We start from the raw sequence: 19,576 nt of genomic DNA, 5'->3' as shown, positions 1-19,576 counted from the left end.
CAAAGGGGGGACATTTCTCATTTTAGTGCACAGTAGAATTGTAAATGGGCTGATCTAACAATGTCATGCATAGCTGTGCCTGAACTACAACAGGGAACTGGTGCCTTTTTTTTCCTAATCCTTATTATCGTCATTTTCCTCTACTTCTTTTGTATGTTTGTCGCACTCTTGTGACCCGCTATTTCTGGGGTGCCTTGATAGTTGAAGCAGACTTTGTGCTGCTAAAGCTAGAGAGGTGAGCAGAGTAAGTCTGATTCCCTGTAAGGACTTCTTTGTTGACTTCCACCCCTTGGCGTTCATATGACCTCATGCTGTTACGAGCGCCGTAAAACCTCTACTAGAACAAACAAAAAAAAGTTGTGCTGAGTGAAGGAGCAGGATAAAGTAGTGGTCGCTGTGGCAGAGTAGATGATGAACTTGATGTGCTGGGGTGAGGTTCGAGTTCTGAGTCTGAGCAGGGCCAGAATTATTCTTCCCCCACCTCCTGGAACCCCCACCTCCTGAAACAATTCCTGTCAGTCTCACTGGGATTCCTTAACTCGGGACCAATTACATATTATGACGGTGTAAATGAATACCAGTACGTTGCGTCTGATAGGGTGTTCAGCTCTTACAACAACGAATGCAGGGGCAAAATGAATCTTTAATTAACTTGCGTCTAAATGTACGGACATTGCTTCCCAGGCTGCCAATGATCCTCATACTGTTCCATCTTTTTCTCACTTTTTCTGATTCACTTCAACTTGTGATTCTCTTTGTTTTCTGTCAGTTACAGAGTTGTTTTTTTCAACCGAATATCAGCATCTCTGAATTTCGTTAACTAGGGAAAGTAGAAGTACAAGCTTTTTTCTTCTCTCAAACTGCGAAAGCGTTTCATTTGATTTCATATTGGTTGAATTGAAATTCAGTTTTGTTTTGCATTTCACTAACGCCAAGGAATATGTCATGTTTTGGTGTTCCTAAAATTGCCTTGCGAATACTGGTGAGGTAGAGGTTTTTAGTTCAAAGTTAGACTCAGTCAAGACCCCTATCGCTCCATGAACTCGATTCATTCTGATATAGCTTTTCAAAAGAGGTTGTTTTTTTTGCAAGCGATTGTGCTAAGACAAAAAACCCCCACAGAAGTTTGAGCAAGAATCGGATGGGGTCTGAATGAATAATCTTGGCCATGTTTCCTTCCGAATGGAAATTACCAAATGTGTTACGACATGGTGGAATCAGGCACTCATCAATTTTTGGGTATAAGGAGTTATTGGTACCATTATAAACTTGTTAGTTTGTCTTGCTTCTGATAAAACATTACCCGTCTACCTTGAACAGATGTTGAGATATTTGCAATAGAATGAGGTGGGGGTCGCCTGATTTCAGAGGTAAAATTAGTGAGAAAATGGCTGACTCTGGTTTCTTATATAGACTGAGAAACCTTGGAAGCAAATTAAATGAGTGACATTTTTTGTGCCTTTTATCAACTTTTTTCACTGAAATCTTTTCAGAAACGTTTTTTTTCAATAGTCTGAAAGGTGTTGAGGAAAACAACAAAAATTAGAGAAAAAAAATGGCAAAACAAGCGGAACAATGCAGATTTCTGTGATTTCATTATTTTGTCGAGCGCCTGATTTCACTACGTTGCCTCACAAATGGTAAAGTTTACTTACTTTATAAGCTTTCCGACAAGAACAATAAAGGATTACCTTATCTTAATTACTATACCCCCAGTATTAAAACATTAATTTTTGTTTTATATACTCTCTGCTCGGGACAATTGTGTACTTTTCAAGCCGATTGTTTTGTTGCCTGTTTGTCAGATCTCTATCAAAGAATCATTATATTATTTTCAGGAATTATGTCTCAGTTTAGTAAGTTTGCTGTCTAAAAGCTGTAGACATTATACATTTTTCAATAACCTTTGACTGAATCCACAAGGATGTGAGTCAAAACGAAAAACATTGTTAGAGTGTTCTTTTATACTTTTTTTTTTTTTAAAGAAAATTCTTTGGTGTTGAAGTACTTTTTATCCCCCTTTTTAAGTATTCTGATTTTCAAAATGTTTACTGAGCGCCATGGTTTGCATGTTTGCTGTATGTTTTTGAATTGCTAACCAAACAATCTTATTTAAAAGATTCTGGATTGTTTTTGTTCTTTTTGGTGTGACTAGATTTGAATCCCTTTTTTGTCAACTGAAGAATTTGAATACAAGCTTCATAAACTAAGGTTGTTTTCTCCTTCACTTATTTACTGTTTGCTTGTGTGAAAGATCTGAGTGCCACGCTGATGATCGGGGTAGTTCAGTACTTAACATGCTTGAACTACAATTACAATGGTGCCATACGCTGATATAACGCCTTTTTTTTTTCTTATTCAGAGCAATGTCAAGACATCAATGATTTTCGGTTTTCTCACAATACAATATCTGTTGAGCATGGGGGGTGATATTCTCTTCCTGTTCGAGATCAACTGTTGATGATAGTTCAGATATTTTAAGGAAGCCGAAAATTGTTGATATCTCGAAACTGCTTTGATAAGAAAAGGTGTTTTGTCAACGTACAGCAGAATGTTAGTGACCTAGGTTTGAATCCTTGTTGAGGTGTCCCTGAACTTGTATTGCTTTGAGAAATTTCTAAGCTCTCCACTGACTCACTGACTCACTCAGCTTGGTCCCAGTTAAAGATGGATGTTGAATTCGGAGTTCTTTCCTCATATAAAGCCTGACAGCAATGAAAGGGGCAGCATATCTATTCCTGCTTATTAGCAATTGGTTGCTTTATATCGATAGTTGTTGTCTTAGTTATGGTATATCGAGAATTGATCATTAATATTATTTGAGAAATATGAAGATAAAAATAAATTGCATTGGCGTCTTGTGGTTAGGCGCTTCGCTGTCTTTCGCAGGAGACCCTAGTTCTATTCCTGTATGGGTAGAATTTTTATCGAGTATCTCGGTCATTCTGCTAGAATATTGTATCCCCCTTAGTGTTGATTGGCCCTTATAGGCAGAGTCAAAGCCCGCCTCCTAAATTATCTAGATTGTGCCATGGGGTGAAAAAACATCTACGTTAAAGAGAGACATTAAGAGAAAGGAAATGCTATGTTAGGAAAATTTCCCGAGAGACGGACGACGTTTGGTTGAGTTCGATTTCCGTGTGGGGAAACTTTTAATCGAGTATCTCTGTGTTTCTACTTGGCCTCTGTATCCCTGTTGAAGCGGCCAGGCTACTTGACATGATCTAAAGAGTGTCGATGGGGATGCATGTATTGTGAGACTTCTACTTCTTTTTTTTTCATCGGGCCAGCTTTTATTTGGTAACTATTAGGCTCTTGACAGAAGTACGCACCCCCCAAAAACAAACAACAAAACAAAAACAACCCCAACCCCCCCCCCCCCCCCCCCAAAAAAACCCCACTTGTGCGATTGTGTTTTTTTCGGGGGTGGGGGGGGGGCATATGTTGATGGGTTGTTGTCGGGAGCTCTGTATACGTCTATCCTCCTTATCTCTCCCTCTTTTTTGGTGTTAGTTACTCTCTTGTAACACCTCTAATCTCCGGGACTTATATGACCTAACTGTTGCAAGTGCCGTAAAACTCTTACTAAAACACTAAAACAGGAAATATTTTGCCGAATGTCTGCGTCTGTCTGCTGGGATGCCGTACCCACTCAGTTCCGGTGTCATACCTGAGGAGCAGGCACGGTCGGAGCAGCCCGCCTCCTAATTGCTGGTCTGTTCTTGTCTTTATGACAACATAGAACAGTCTCGATCACACAAGCAACACTTTTAAGTCATTCACACCTCATAGTGGGTGGTTGGCGGGTGCTCTGGTGCAGCTTGCTCCTTCTCTCTCATCAATCGTCTATCGTCCTTATCTCCCCCTCTTTTTTATGTGTTTGTTACTCTTTTGTAATACCTCTAATTTTCGACACATGTATGACCTTATTGCGTTGCAAGGGTCGTAAAGTTTACCAAAACTAAAGAACACCTGACGTGTCAGCTTTGTCAGGTTCTGGCGGATCAGCCTGGTTCCAAGATGATTTACATTATTATGTTGTGTGGATTCTTCTTTTTAAAGTACATGCTTTTTTCGCCCTCATCGACTCAAGTTAAATCATTTAGGAGGCGGCTTCGACCTAGTCTTGTGAACGCCAACGCAGGCTGAAAGAGATGCAACATCCCAGCAAAAAGACCGAGATACTCGATAAAAATTATCCCAACTTTGGAATCGAATTCGGGCCTCGTGCGTGCGACGGCGAAACGCCTAACCGATAAACCTCAGACGCTGGTGGTTAGCGTTTTAAACATTTTCCAAAAACCCCAACAAAATCAGAATAAATCAGCCACAAATAATGATACGCTTTATTTACATTAAGCATACGGCCGCGATGATGTTAATGATTATAATATAAATTATCCATGAACATAATTGTGACAAACCGGTATAGGCGTTTTGCATGTAGTATAACATTGACAAAAAACTAACCTTTCTGGCATTATTACAACATAATATATTTTATAGTAATATTATTTAAATAATTACCATTGTGCAATTGTTAAATGATGGAGCAAAGAGTGACGAGACATACGGAAAACATTACTAATCGTAGTAGTTGTAGAGGAAGTGGAACACTCTTTATGCAGGAAAGGACAGACAGAAGAAGTAAGGAATGAAAGTAAAAATACCAACGAGTTTTTGAGTGAAGATTAGCACATCGACTCAAAAAGGTCATTTAGTGCTGGGAAGAAGTAAGTTTGGTAGACAGAAACAACAGAGACGGAGAGTAAAAGAGTAGAGCCTATCATGCAGCCACACCTTCAATCAGCCGCTAAACACATGCATATGCCTACTTAATGCTAATTTTGAATCTTGCAGATGCATTGTGACGGATATAAACTAGATGAGGCCTCAAGACCTACGTCAATTATATCACTTATAAATATAATATATGGTATACCAACTCAAGTAACAGGTTTAAATATTCCCTAGCTGTTCCTTATTTTAGAGACTCTCAGCAATTTCTTATAATCATGAAGTCGATAACCTATTCTTTAATAAAAATGATTAGTTTCCAAATTACATAACACAACAAACTGAAAAACAATGAAAATACACGTGATATGACTAATAGTGTAACTAGTTTTTAAAAGGTGGTAGCCTACCCAACTTGCACCAGCTTTGGTCAGTGAACACAGTTGGAGAAACCTATTAAGAACCCTACTCTTTAAATGAAAGTAAATGATTCAAATGCTAGGAAAACCTGTCTCTGAAATGATCTCAATGGTACCAATGAGGGAGTAACAATGTTTACAATCACATAATTATTGGGAATAGTCCAGGAATGCGTGAGGTTACTTAAGAGACAAAACACAGGCTATTTATAATATGCCTGTGGAGAAACAACAAAAACAATGCCTGCTATTCACAAAAACAGAAGAACAAAACCAAGCTACAAAACTGACTGCAATAACAATGCATATTCCGGATCGTGTCGTAAGCAACAACGAATTCACATGCAGAAAGGTGCATATTTCTATGGGAAGAGGTGTGTTAATGTCAATTCACCAACAGTCGATTTGGCATTTGTTAATTAGTTTGGATTAGGCCTAGAAAGTCATCGAAATGATATTTATTACTTTTTTTTGGTTACACTAACTATGTATCTAGGTATCTGTCTGTGTGTCTGTCTATGTGTCTGACTGCGTGTCAGTGTGTGTGTCTGTCTGTCGGTCTGTCCGTCTGTCTGATCAAGTTTTTATTTTCATATATAAGCTGATTGAAAATGTCACTGTTTTCTGGCAATTTTGCATGTTCAACAAACTCAGGTGATCATTCCTTGTTTAAAACGTCGAAGGCACACAATGAAAAAAACAACAACAACAAAAACAAACAAATACATAAGACAAAAAGCCAACAGAGTAGACGTCATTTGTTTTGTTTCAAGGGCCTTGTAAAGGGTCCGAGTGCGAGACAACGGTTTTGTGGCGACAGGCTTTCGAAAGTAGTTCAAGCGATAAGAAAGGAATGGACAAGTTTTAAAAAATGAATCTGTAAGTTACACTTTTGACGATAATGCTATTTTCACATCGGTAGCTGTTTATACATTCGAAGAGTAAACTAACAAGGGTTTGCCAAAATGTTACTTCTAACCCCTTTACCACCGGCATAAAAGATTAGATTCCCTTGTTGTTGTTGTTGTTTTTGTTTTTTAAGTGAAAAATAAAACAGTAAAACAGTACGTTTTTCTTTCACTTCTTTTCATCTTTTCTTGATAATTTTGTGATTGAGTAACACATTAAAAAAACCTTCTGAAATTTGAAACGCAATATGCAAAGTAGACAATTTGTATTAAAGGGGGGGGGGGGGGGGGGGGATCAGTTTCCAACAATTTAACAGAACATTTTATTTTTTGGTAGCTGATCAACACCTTGATATGACGCCCCTCTCCCTTTCCCTCATCCTTTCCCCTTACGCGCCACTCTTGAATTAATTTGGAACCCTATCTCAGTTATCTCAGTGTTTAACATTTGCAGAGATAGTAAAACACCACCTCTCGCAACACCAGCTGACCTTTCTCGCACCCCAATTCACAGCATCCGATTTGTCCAGTTGTAGACTTGTTCGGTTCACCGTTTCCTTCTCTTTGAAACTTTGGCTCCCTCTAAAATGTCGTAATAGTAATTATTCGTCGTTTTGTATTTATTCGATACACAGTTGAAATAGTCCGCTAGCTTTAGTGAGGTTGTTTCGTACGTTTTACGTAATACATTGCAACCGTATACGTAAGCCTTCTGTATGTTTTTGTAAGCGACCGTCAGTTTAGCGCTGTAATCAGCAATGCCTTGTTTACTGGGGACATAGACCACCTCAACCACGCCCTTTACACACTGTTTCCACAAGTTGGCCAGCTGTTTCAGCGTCTTACGAAGCATTATCCTGGCTCGAACGTACGCCTCGAGAGCTGTGTTGTTACTGACCTCCATGACATTTTTGACCACTTTGTAGACGGTCAGTTTGACGTGGGTCGGGTCAGGCTCCTTCCCGTCGTCCCCTAGAGGCACACCTCCCTTCGGGTACACCTTAATCACTTCTGTCTCCCCTCCCGGCCTCTCCTCTACCGTGCCTTCGGACAGAGTTTTCTTCGTGACTCGGTACAGATGCACTCCCCCGTCAGGACCAGGTTTTCCGGTGTAATAAAATACGTCTTTGTTGTTTGGTATACCGGTGACGAAAGGACGCCCCGTAACTCCTCTGTCAGGCACAAGTATTCCAGGCACAAGCGTCACAGAGCCGTCCGGACGCTTAATGGGAACATAGACAATTGGCGGCAGGGTGGCAGAAGGATACGCCACCATTTTGTTCGGGGAAAGGATAATGACCCCTCTTGGGGGTCCTCGGTAAATGGGTGGCCTTTTGGTACTCTTCGTGCTCATGGGCCATTTGGTAAGAACCTGTGGAGTCGTCATATCTGTAGTTTTCGCGACAACGCCATCTTTAGTGGTAGTAGTGTACCACAACTTTGTGGGAGCAGGTGTAACAGGCGCGCTAACTTCGGGACTTTCTGTTTTTTTGTCTTTGGACGGTGCCAGTGTTTCTAAGATGGATGTTTTCCGAGGTGTTGACTTGCCGTGCCAGCGAACCGTTTTCTCACCATCTCTGCGAGTGGTGACTTTGATGGCCGCTATAATTGCTGGTTTCTTTGTCTCGTATCCAATTGACCCTCCTCCCGATGTCTTGTTAGCGTCCGAGTCTTCTTTTGTGACAGTTGGTGCAGCTGTTGTGGCAGTAGAAGGAGTTGTAGAAGTTGTTGAGTCTTCTTCCAGAATAGTTGAGACGGTGTTGTAGATAAGGGTGGATATAGTGGAGAATATGTTGGTTGGTTGCTGGGTGGTGATAGGTGTTGGTTTTGTTGTTGAGTTTTGCTCATCAGAAAATGGTGGTGCGGTGGTTTGAGTTGTGTCATTTGTTTCTCTTGTGGTGTTTGAACTCGGAGTAGTGGCATTTTCAACGGAATGCTCTTCTGGAGACACAGTCGACAACGTGTTATGGAACCAAGAAACCACTGTTTCTAAACTGGAGCTGAAAATATTTGGATCTTCCGTAGTCGATGCAACACCCTCCGTCTTGTTACTCACCGTCGCGTTTGTAGACGCAGTAAAATTCTCTTTTTCTACAGTTGATCCAGTGGTGGTGGACACACTAGATTCCCCACTTGCTCCTGTTGTAATCTGTGCTGTTTGTGTCGTCATGTGCTCGCCTGCCGTCGTGTGAGGCTGCAGGGTCACCTCCTCGACGTGATGTGTCTTTGCCACAATCAATTTCTCAGTCGCGCTAGGCGTGCTGTCAGTCGTCGTACTATCTGTATCGTTCAACTCTATTTGCACGTGCGGTTTGACGCTCACTTCGTGAACCTGGTGGGTCTCCACCCCAATAAGTCCACCGGCCGTTGACGTTGTGTTTGAAAGTGTTCCCTGTGCCATGCTCCCGCGTTCTGTTGTAGAAGTCAGCGCAGTCGTAGCTGCAGTAGTGCTCAAAGTAGTTTGAGTATGAGCTCTCACCGTCACTTCTTCGACTTGGTGGGTCTCGACCCCGATCCGAGGTCCTTCCGGAGTTGATGGCTCGGTGGGAATGGGGGTGTTTGAAAACTTTGTTTCAGTATTAGAGGTCAACGAACGAGAGGTCACGTTCTCAGGGGTCAGAGGTCCAGGGGTTGATGTATAAAACGTTACATTGTCGCGGGCAGACGTGGCATTATCAAGGCTAGCCGATGTGTCAGAGGTTACTCTGTCTGGGTCTGGTGTGCTTGTCGTTGAATAGTCAGAGAAATCAGTGTCAAAAGTCACATTGCCAGGGGATGCTGTTGAAATGGTCACGTTGTCTACGGACACTGTGTCAAAGGTCACATTGTCACGGGATACTGTGTCAAACGTCGCATTTTCAGGGGGTAATGTGGAAAATGTTAAGTTGTCAGGGGTTACCGTGTCAAAGGTCACGTTGTCAGGGGGTAATGTGGAAAATGTTACGTTGCCAGGGGTTACTGTGTCAAAGGTCACGTTACCAGGCGACATTGTAGAAAAGGTCACGTTGTCAGGGGACACTGTGTCAAAGGTCACGTTGTCAGGGGACACTGTGTCAAAGGTCACGTTGTCCGGCGACACTGTAGAAAAGGTTGCGTTGTCTGGGGCCACTGAGGTTAAGGTCACATTGTCAGTGTACGCTGTTGAAAAGGTCAAGTTGTCAGGGGATACTGTGTCAAAGGTGACATTTCCAGGGGACACTGTGTCAAATGTCACATTATCAAGAGATAAAGTGGAAAAGGTCTCGTTGTCAGGGGATAAAGTGGAAAAGGTCACATTGTCAGGGGATGAAGTGGAAAAGGTCACATTGTCAGGGGATGAAGTGGAAAAGGTCACATTGTCAGGGGATAATGTGGAAACAGTCACGTCGTCAGACGTTTGTCTGTCTGGCTCAGTCGTAGCGGCATCCGTATGAGGTTTCACAGTGACTTCGACAACGCTATCCGTTTCCACCTTGAGAAGAATTTCTTCAGTGCTAGACCAGTCTTCGGTATTTACTGTAGATGTTTCGGTATCTTCAGGGGACGTTGAAAATGCTGGCGGTAGTGTCACGTCTTCTACAGCGTGCGTCTCCAGCCTGATAATTCCAGAGTCAGAAGTAGGAATTTCGGTCGACGCTGTGTGGGGTTTTAAAGTGACTTCTTCTACCTGGTGAGTTTTCACCTGTATCATCGGTATCTCGGTTGAGTCTGTTGTAGCTGGAATTTCAGTTGAATGGACACCTACACTGGGCTGCTGTGGTGCGTCCAGTGTTGTGTTAGAGATCTCACTGATCGTTACTCTGTCGTAGACATCCGTTGTATTTTCGGAGACAGTATCTGTGAACGTAGCTGCTGGCACAACTGTTGTGTTGTACCCCGGAATGTCCGTATCTATGACACTGGCGTCTGGACTAGAAGTAGTAGTAGTTTTCTCTTCGTGAGGCTTCAAGGTCAGTGTTTGAACTCCATGGGTTTCTAGGTCAATAGAGATGTTTTTGATCTCAGGGCCAGGGACATGTGTGCTGGGACTACTGATATCCGAAGTGCTCTCAGTAACGAGTGACGATGTTGGTGTGCCCACGGCTGTGGATGTTTGTAAGGGACTCCCTGATGTTTCAATTTCAGAAGATACAGCTTCCTCCTCTTCTTGAGGTTTCAGAGTGATCAATTCTACGCCATGGGTTTCTAAATTTAGTGTGAATGTCTCAGGCCCAACTTCTTGAGATGTCGTGGTATTTTCATTTGTTTCGTAAGTGGGCACTGTCGTTAAGTTATAAATGGTTGCATCAGGAAATGAGGTTGATGCAACAGTCTTGTTTGCGAGTGGAGTGGGTGAAGTTGTTTGGTCAGAACTAGGCACGTCCGAGCTTGATGACGAGGAATCACTGGTGATATCATCCGTGGTTATGTCAGAGATTCTCTGTATGGGTGTTGCTGATTCGTCCAGTCCCGGAGCGCCTGTACTTGCACTGTCCCCTTCACTACTGTCACGGCCAGTCGTCATATTATAAATAGGCTGAAGCGTCACTGATTCCACCATATGTGTTTCCACGCGAATTCCAGGCAAATCTGAAGCATTTTTAGGTCTTTCCGTGTCGTCTGGGGGAGCAACAGAAGATTCAACTTGCGGGGTAGCGCTGGCGGGTACGTATGTCTCTACTCCTATAGTCTTTTCTTGGTCGTCTTCCTCCGTGGGTGCGATGCTTGTGTCCATCTTCCTTGGTGTGGATGGCTCATCCGTCGATGCCATTGTCTCGTTATCATGACCAACATCGGGTCTAACAGTCGCCTGGACTACAGCATGCGTTTCTATTTTGAGTTTTGGTACTTCAGAAGTCACTTCAGTGACCCTGTCTGTCGAATCGGACGTGTCTTTAGTGGTTGCCGGAGGTTCAGTTGATAAATCAACTTTCTCCCAATCCTTTGTGGCGACGACTGAGGTCCTCTTTTCCCATTCCTTTGTTACCAGGCCTGTGTCTTGGGTAGTTGCCGAAGGTGTCGTGGAAACGCCCATTTTCTCCCACTCCTTAGTGGGAACGATGGAGGTTGCTCCAGAAGATAGTTTTTCCGATACTTCAGTGGCAGCGGCTGAGGTGACTTCAGTGGAGATCTTCTCCCATTCTTTGGTGGGGACGGCAGTGGAAGCTTGGGTGGAAGATTTCTCCCATTCTTTGGTGGGGACGGCAGGGGAAGCTTGGGCAGAAGATTTCTCCCATTCTTTGGTGGGGACGGCAGGGGAAGCTTGGGTGGATGATTTCTCCCATTCTTTGGTGGGGACGGCAGTGGAAGCTTGGGTGGATGATTTCTCCCATTCTTTGGTGGGAACAGCTGTGGGAGTTTGGGTGGACGTTCTCTCCCACTCTTTGGTAGCCACGCTTGGTGTGCCTTGAGTTGTCATCTTTTCCCATTCCTTTGTTGGAACACCTGGGGTTAAATCAGTAGATGTTGCTGCCTTTTCCCAGTCCTTGGTTACCCGTTCTGTGTCTTCAGGTACTGTGGTAAGATCGACTTTCTCCCACTCCTTAGTTGGAACACCTGTAGTTGATTGAGTGGTCACCCTCTCCCATTCCTTAGTTGCCACACCTAACGTTGAGTCTGTAGATATTTCTTGTTCCCGTTTCTTTGTGGGTGGGGGTGGTTGATCCGATGTTGAACTCTCAATGGCTTCTTCTGTCACATTTTCGAACGCCAGTGAAGGACTGTCTACCTCCATAGTTGTGGAGATTTCTGTCTTGGGTATTGTAGCATTCTCTGAATCAAAGGCTGTAACGTTTTCTACCACCACTGTAGTTGTAAAATTTACTACTCCAGACGTTGTAAAGGTTTCTGTTGTGGGCTCTGTTCTATTTTCAGAGTATGACGTGAAGTTTGCAGTGTCTGGGGTAACAAAATCTGTGGTGGAAATACTCGTGTCATTCTCTTGCCTTTCTGTGGTGACGTTCTCTGACACAACAGATGTCGTATTTTCAACTCTGTACGTCCTTTTCGTGTAGTCATGAGGTGTGATCCTCTCCCATTCCTTCGTTAGGAGCGAAGCCGTTGTTGTCGTTTTAGGTTGTTTTGTTGTTCGTTCCCAGGCCTTGGTCAGTATTTGCATGGTAGTCACTGTTGTTAATTTCCCTGCTGTTGCTGCTGCCGTTATTTTCGTAGTATCTGTCTGGTTGTCCGTTACTTCTGTTGTCAAATAATCCCTGCTAAAAGTAGCGTTGGATTTATCACTGCCAACCGATTCAACAATAACTCCAGGTTCTGTCGTGGTATTTATTGTACTCAACAGAGTAACTGCTGAGGTGAGATCCGTAACGTTACCAACACTAGGGGAAGAGGTTTCATTAAAACCTGCTGAAGTTACATTTACTTGTACATCATCACCTGGAGTTCTTGAGCTGACTGTTATATTCTCATCACTCGGAGTGACTGAACTGACTGTAACATTCTCGTCAAGTGGAGTAACTGAACTGACTGTAACATTCTCGTCAAGTGGAGTAACTGAACTGACTGTAACATTCTCGTCAAGTGGAGTAACTGAACTGACTGTAACATTCTCGTCAAGTGGAGTAACTGAACTGACTGTAACATTCTCGTCAAGTGGAGTAACTGAACTGACTGTAACATTCTCGTCAAGTGGAGTAACTGAACTGACTGTAACATTCTCGTCAAGTGGAGTAACTGAACTGACTGTAACATTCTCGTCAAGTGGAGTAACTGAACTGACTGTAACATTCTCGTCAAGTGGAGTAACTGAACTGACTGTAACATTCTCGTCAAATGGAGTAACTGAACTGACTGTAACATTCTCGTCAAGTGGAGTAACTGCTGACTGTAACATTCTCGTCAAGTGGAGTAACTGAACTGACTGTAACATTCTCGTCAAGTGGAGTAACTGAACTGACTGTAACATTCTCATCTCCTTCGGTCGAAAACACAGTCGTGGTTATTCCATCCACAGAGACAGTCGAGGTCTCAGTGGCAGACGAAGAGGTAGTAACTCTTGTCGTTAACTCAGTGGTATTCTCTAACATTTGTGACGTTGGCCTGCATTTCTTCTTCTTATCCTTTCCTTCAAGCATTCCTTTCATCACTTCTAAGCTTGAAATTAAAGAGCCTGCTCCACTGACGCTGTCCGTGTCTTCTTCACAAGGTTCTACGCTGTCACCATCACCCGATGTGGTCGGGGTGACGTCTACAGATTCCACATCACCCGAACCATCCTCTTCGTCACCGGACGCCACTTCTTCCCCCTCTTCCTTGGACGGTTTGACAGTTGAAGTAACGGCATCATCTGTCACTACAACTTCTACAGTTGTCTCTTCAGTAACACCAAGATCTTCTCCAGATCCTTCGTAAACACTTATTTCCTCTGATACTTCTCCAGATACCTCTACAATTTCCTCAGACGGTTCTACTACTTCCTCAGACGATTCTTCACCTTCACCCGACGATTCTTCTAGTTCTTCAGAGGATTCCTCAGACGATTCTTCATCTTCATCCGACGATTCTTCTAATTCTTCAGAGGATTCCTTAGACGATTCCTCAGACGAATCTTCTACTTCCCCAAAAGATTCTTCCACTTCCTTAGACATTTCTTCTACTTCCCCACTAATATCCTTCACGTCTCCGCTCACATCTTCCACTTCAGATTCGCCACTTACATCTTCTACTCCCACTTCCCCACTAACATCAGCCTCTTCCGATTCTCCACTTACATCTTCCACCTCCCCCGACACATCTTCCACTTCTCTGTTTACATCTTCCTCTTCTCCACTGACATCTTCCACTACTCCACTGATATCTTCCACTTTCCCACTTATATCTTCTACTTCCATTTCCCCGCTAATATCTTTCAATTCCCCACTAACATCTTCTTCGTTACTAACATCTTCAGCTTCCCCACTTACATCTTCAACTTCCCCGCTTACATCTTCAACCTCTCTAGAAACGTCTTCAACGTCCCCACTGACATCTTCCACTTCTCCACTGACATCTTCCACGTCCCCACTTACATCTTCAACAACTCCAGAAACTTTTTCAACTTCTCCACTTACATCTTCCACTTGTACTTCACCACTTATATCTTCCACTTCCCCGCTGACATCTTCCACTTTTCCACTGACATCTTCCACTTCCCCACTTACATCCTCCACATCCCCACTGACATCTTCAATATCTCCAGAAACTTCTTCAACTTCTCCACTTACATCTTCCACGTCCCCACTTACATCTTCCATTTCTCCACTTCCATCTTCTACTTCAACTTCCCCACTGACATCTTCTACGTCTACTTCCCCACTCACATCTTCCATTTCCCCAGGTACATCTTCAGCCTCTCCAGAAATGTTTTCAACTTCCACCACTTCTCCACTGACATCTTCCACGTCCCCACTTACATGCTCAAAATCTCCAGAAACTTCATCTATTTCTCCACTTACGTCTTCCACTTCCCCACTCACATCTTCCACTTTCCCACTGACATCTTCCACTTCCCCACTTACATGTTCAACATCTCCAGAAACTTCTTCAACTTCCCCACTGACATCTTCCACTTCACCACTTACATCTTCCACTTTTCCACTGACATCTTCTACTTCTCCACTGACATCTTCCACTTCTCCACTTACCTCTTCTATTTCCACTTCCCCACTGACATCTTCCACTTCCCCACTCACATCTTCCACTTCCCCACTGACATCTCCCACTTCCCCACTTACATGTTCAACATCTCCAGAAACTTCTTCAACTTCCCCACTGACATCTTCCACTTCACCACTTACATCTTCCACTTTTCCACTGACATCTTCTACTTCTCCACTGACATCTCCCACTTCCCCACTTACATCTTCTACTTCCACTTCCCCACTGACATCTTCCACTTCACCACTGACATCTTCCACTTTTCCACTGACATCTTCCACTTTTCCACTGACATCTTCCACTTCCCCACTGACATCTTTCACTTCTCCGCTTACCTCTTCTACTTCCACTTCCCCACTGACATCTTCTACTTCTCCACTGACATCTTCCACTTCTCCACTAACATCTTCCATTTCCTCAGGTACATCTTCAGCCTCTCCAGAAATGTTTTCAACTTCCTCCACTTCTCCACTGACATCTTCCACGTCCCCACTTACATGCTCAAAATCTCCAGAAACTTCTTCTATTTCTCCACTTACGTCTTTCACTTCCCCACTCACATCTTCCACTTCCCCACTGAGATCTTCCACTTTTACACTGACATCTTCTACTTCTCCACTGATATCTCCCACTTCCCCACTGACATCTTCCACTTCTCCACTTACCTCTTCTATTTCCACTTCCCCACTGACATCTTCCACTCCCCCACTGACATCTTCCACTTCCCCACTGACATCTCCCACTTCCCCACTGACATCTTCCACTTCTCCACTTACCTCTTCTATTTCCACTTCCCCACTGACATCTTCCACTCCCCCACTGACATCTTCCACTTCCCCACTGACATCTCCCACTTCCCCACTGACATCTTCCACTTTTCCACTTACCTCTTCTATTTCCACTTCCCCACTGACATCTTCCACTCCCCCACTGACATCTTCCACTTCCCCACTGACATCTCCCACTTCCCCACTGACATCTTCCACTTTTCCACTTACCTCTTCTACTTCCACTTCCCCACTGACATCTTCCACTTCCCCACTGACATCTTCCACTTCTCCACTGACATCTTCCACTTCTCCACTTACCTCTTCTACTTTCACTTCCCCACTGACATCTTCCACTTCCCCACTGACATCCCCCACTTCCCCACTGACATCTTCCACTTCTCCACTTACCTCTTCTACTTCCACTTCCCCACTGACATCTTTCACTTCCCCACTGACATCTTCCACTTCTCCACTGACATCGTCCACTTCTCGACTTACCTCTTCTACTTCCACTTCCCCACTGACATCTCCCACTTCCCCACTAACATCTTCCACTTCTCCACTGACATCTTCCACTTCTCCACTGACATCTTCCACTTCTCCACTAACATCTTCTACTTTCAATTCTCCACTGACATCTTCAACTTCCACTTCTCTACTCACATCTTCCACTTCCCCACTGACATCTTCCACGTCCCCACTTACATCTTCAACATCTCCAGAAACTTCTTCGACTTCTCCCCTATCTCCAGAAACTTCTTCAACTACTCCACTGAAATCTACCTCTTCCCGACTTACATCTTCCACTTCAACTTGTCCACTGGCATCTTCCACTTCCCCACTTATATCTTCCACTTTCCCACTTACACCTCCCATTTCTCCACTGCCATCTTCAACTTCCCCACTAACATTATCTATTTCTCCACTTACATCTTCCACTTCCCAACTGACATCTTCTACTGCTCCACTGACATCTTCAACTTCTCCACTGACACCTTGTACTTCTCCAGAAACCTCCATAACTTCCCCACTGACATCTTCCACTTCCCCACTGACATCTTCCACTTCTCCACTGACATCTTCAACTTCTCCACTGACAACTTCCACTTTCACTTCCCCACTGACATCTTCTACTTCCCCACTTACATCTTCCACTTCTCCACTGACATCTTCTACCTCCAGTTCCCCACTGACATCTTCACCTTTTCCAGAAACATCTTCTACTTCCCCACTGACATCTTCCACTTCCCCCCTGACATCTTCTACTTCCCCACTTACATCTTCAACTTCTCCACTTATATCTTCTATTTTCACTTCTCCACTTACATCTTCCACTTCCCCACTGACATCCTCCACTTCACCACTAACATCTTCTACTTCTCCACTAACATCTTCCACTTCTCCACTTACATCTTCCACTTCTCCACTGACATCTTCTAGATCCACACTTCCATCTTCGGCATCTCCAGAAACATCTTCCACTTCCTCACTGACATCTTCTACTTCCACTTCTCCACTTACATCTTCCACTTCTCCACTGACACCCTTCACTTCCCCACTGACTTCTTCCACTTCCCCACTGACATCTTCCACTTCTCCACTGAGATCTTCCACTTCCCCACTGACATCTTCCACTTCTCCACTGACATCTTCCACTTCCCCACTGACATCTTCCACCTCTCCACTGACATCTTCCACTTCGCCACTTACATCTTCCATTTCTCCACTTACATCTTCTACTTCCACTTCCCCACTGACATCTTCCCCTTTCCCACTTTCATCTTCCACTTCTCCACTTACATCTTCCACTTCCCCACTGACATCTTCCACTTCCCCACTGACATCTTCCACTTCTCCACTGACATCTCCCACTTCCCCACTGACATCTTCCACTTCCCCACTGACATCTCCCACTTCCCCACTGACATCTCCCACTTCCCCACTGACATCTTCCACTTCCCCACTGACATCTTCCTCTTCTCCACTGACATCTTCCACTTCCCCACTGACATCTTCCACTTCTCCACTGACATCTTCCACTTCCCCACTGACATCTTCCACCTCTCCACTGACATCTTCCACTTCGCCACTTACATCTTCCATTTCTCCACTTACATCTTCTACTTCCACTTCCCCACTGACATCTTCCCCTTTCCCACTTTCATCTTCCACTTCTCCACTTACATCTTCCACTTCCCCACTGACATCTTCCACTTCCCCACTTACTTCTTCTACTTCCACCTCTTCACTGACATCTTCCACTCCTCCACTTATCTCTTCTACTTCCACTTCCCCACTGACATCTTCCACTTCCCCACTGACATCTTCCCCTTTCCCACTTACATCTTCCACTTCTCCACTAATATCATCCACTTTTCCACTTACCTCTTCTACTTCCACTTCCCAACTGACATCTTCCACTTCCCCACTGACATCTTCCACTTCCCCACTGACATCTTCCACTTCTCCACTTACATCTTCCACTTTCCCACTGACATCTTCCACTTCTCCACTGAAATCTTCCACTTCCCCACTGACATCTTCCACTACTCCAGTGACATCTCCCACTTCTCCACTTCCCTCTTCTACTTCCACTTCCCCACTGACATCTTCCACTTCTCCACTGACATCTTGTACTTCTCCACTGACATTTTCTACTTCTCCACTGACATCTTCCACTTTTCCACTGACATCTTCCACTTCTCCACTGACATCTTGTACTTCTCGACTGACATCTTCTACTTCTCCACTGACATCTTCCACTTCTCCACTGACATCTTCCACTTCTCCACTTACCTCTTCTACTTCCACTTCTCCACTGACATCTTCCACTTCCCCACTGACATCTTCCACTTCCCCACTGACATCTTCCCCTTTCCCACTTACATCTTCCACTTCTCCACTAATATCATCCACTTTTCCACTTACCTCTTCTACTTCCACTTCCCAACTGACATCTTCCACTTCCCCACTGACATCTTCCACTTCCCCACTGACATCTTCCACTTTTCCACTGACATCTTCCACTTGTCCACTGACATTTTCCACTTGTCCACTGACATCTTCCACTTCCCCACTGGCATCTTCCTCTTCTCCACTGACATCTTCCACTTCCCCACTTACTTCTTCTACTTCCACTTCCCCACTGACATCTTTTACTTCTCCACTGGCATCTCCCACTTCCCCACTGACATCTTCCACTTCTCCACTTACATCTTCCACTTCTCTACTTACCTCTTCTACTTCCACTTCCCCACTGACATCTTTCACTTCCCCACTGACATCTTCCACTTCTCCACTGACATCGTCCACTTCTCGACTTACCTCTTCTACTTCCACTTCCCCACTGACATCTCCCACTTCCCCACTAACATCTTCCACTTCTCCACTGACATCTTCCACTTCTCCACTGACATCTTCCACTTCTCCACTTACCTCTTCTACTTCCACTTCTCCACTGACATCTTCCACTTCCCCACTGACATCTTCCACTTCCCCACTGACATCTTCCACTTTTCCACTGACATCTTCCACTTGTCCACTGACATTTTCCACTTGTCCACTGACATCTTCCACTTCCCCACTGGCATCTTCCTCTTCTCCACTGACATCTTCCACTTCCCCACTTACTTCTTCTACTTCCACTTCCCCACTGACATCTTTTACTTCTCCACTGGCATCTCCCACTTCCCCACTGACATCTTCCACTTCTCCACTTACATCTTCCACTTCTCCACTTACCTCTTCTACTTCCACTTCCCCACTGACATCTTCCATTTCCACGCTGACATCTCCCACTTCCCCACTGACATCTTCCACTTCCCCACTGACATCTCCCACTTCCCCACTGACATCTTCCACTTCTCCACTAACATTTTCTATTTCTCCACTGACATCTCCCACTTCCGCACTTACATCTTCCACTTCTCCACTGACATCTTCCACTTCTCCACTGACATCTCCCACTTCTCCACTTACCTCTTTTACTTCCACTTCCCCACTGACATCTTGTACTTCTCCACTGACATCTTCCACTTCCCCACTGACATCGTCCACTTGTTCACTGACATCTTCCACTTCTCCACTTACCTCTTCTACTTCCACTACCCCATTGACATCTTCCACTTCCCCA

General features: G+C 44.3%; 2 protein-coding genes across 2 annotated transcripts; both read right to left on the bottom strand.

Moving 5' to 3' along the window:
• Window positions 1–4,322: 4,322 nt before the first annotated feature.
• On the bottom strand, window positions 4,323–12,854 carry LOC101847304 (mucin-5AC; the record flags this gene model as incomplete). Its single annotated transcript, XM_005090317.3, has 1 exon — window positions 4,323–12,854. A coding segment is annotated over one exon (6,243 nt), but the record flags the coding sequence as incomplete, so codon positions are not given.
• A 4-nt stretch (window positions 12,855–12,858) lies between these two features.
• Window positions 12,859–15,369, bottom strand: LOC106012470 (aggrecan core protein-like; the record flags this gene model as incomplete). Its single annotated transcript, XM_013085529.2, has 1 exon — window positions 12,859–15,369. A coding segment is annotated over exon 1 (2,229 nt), but the record flags the coding sequence as incomplete, so codon positions are not given.
• Window positions 15,370–19,576: the final 4,207 nt, after the last annotated feature.

The sequence above is a fragment of the Aplysia californica genome, unplaced genomic scaffold, assembly GCF_000002075.1.
Source record: "Aplysia californica isolate F4 #8 unplaced genomic scaffold, AplCal3.0 scaffold00015, whole genome shotgun sequence".
In the NCBI taxonomy this organism is placed as follows: Eukaryota; Metazoa; Mollusca; class Gastropoda; order Aplysiida; family Aplysiidae; genus Aplysia; species Aplysia californica.
The sequence above is the reverse complement of the archived record's forward strand: the minus strand, read 5'-3'. Positions and strand labels throughout refer to the sequence as shown.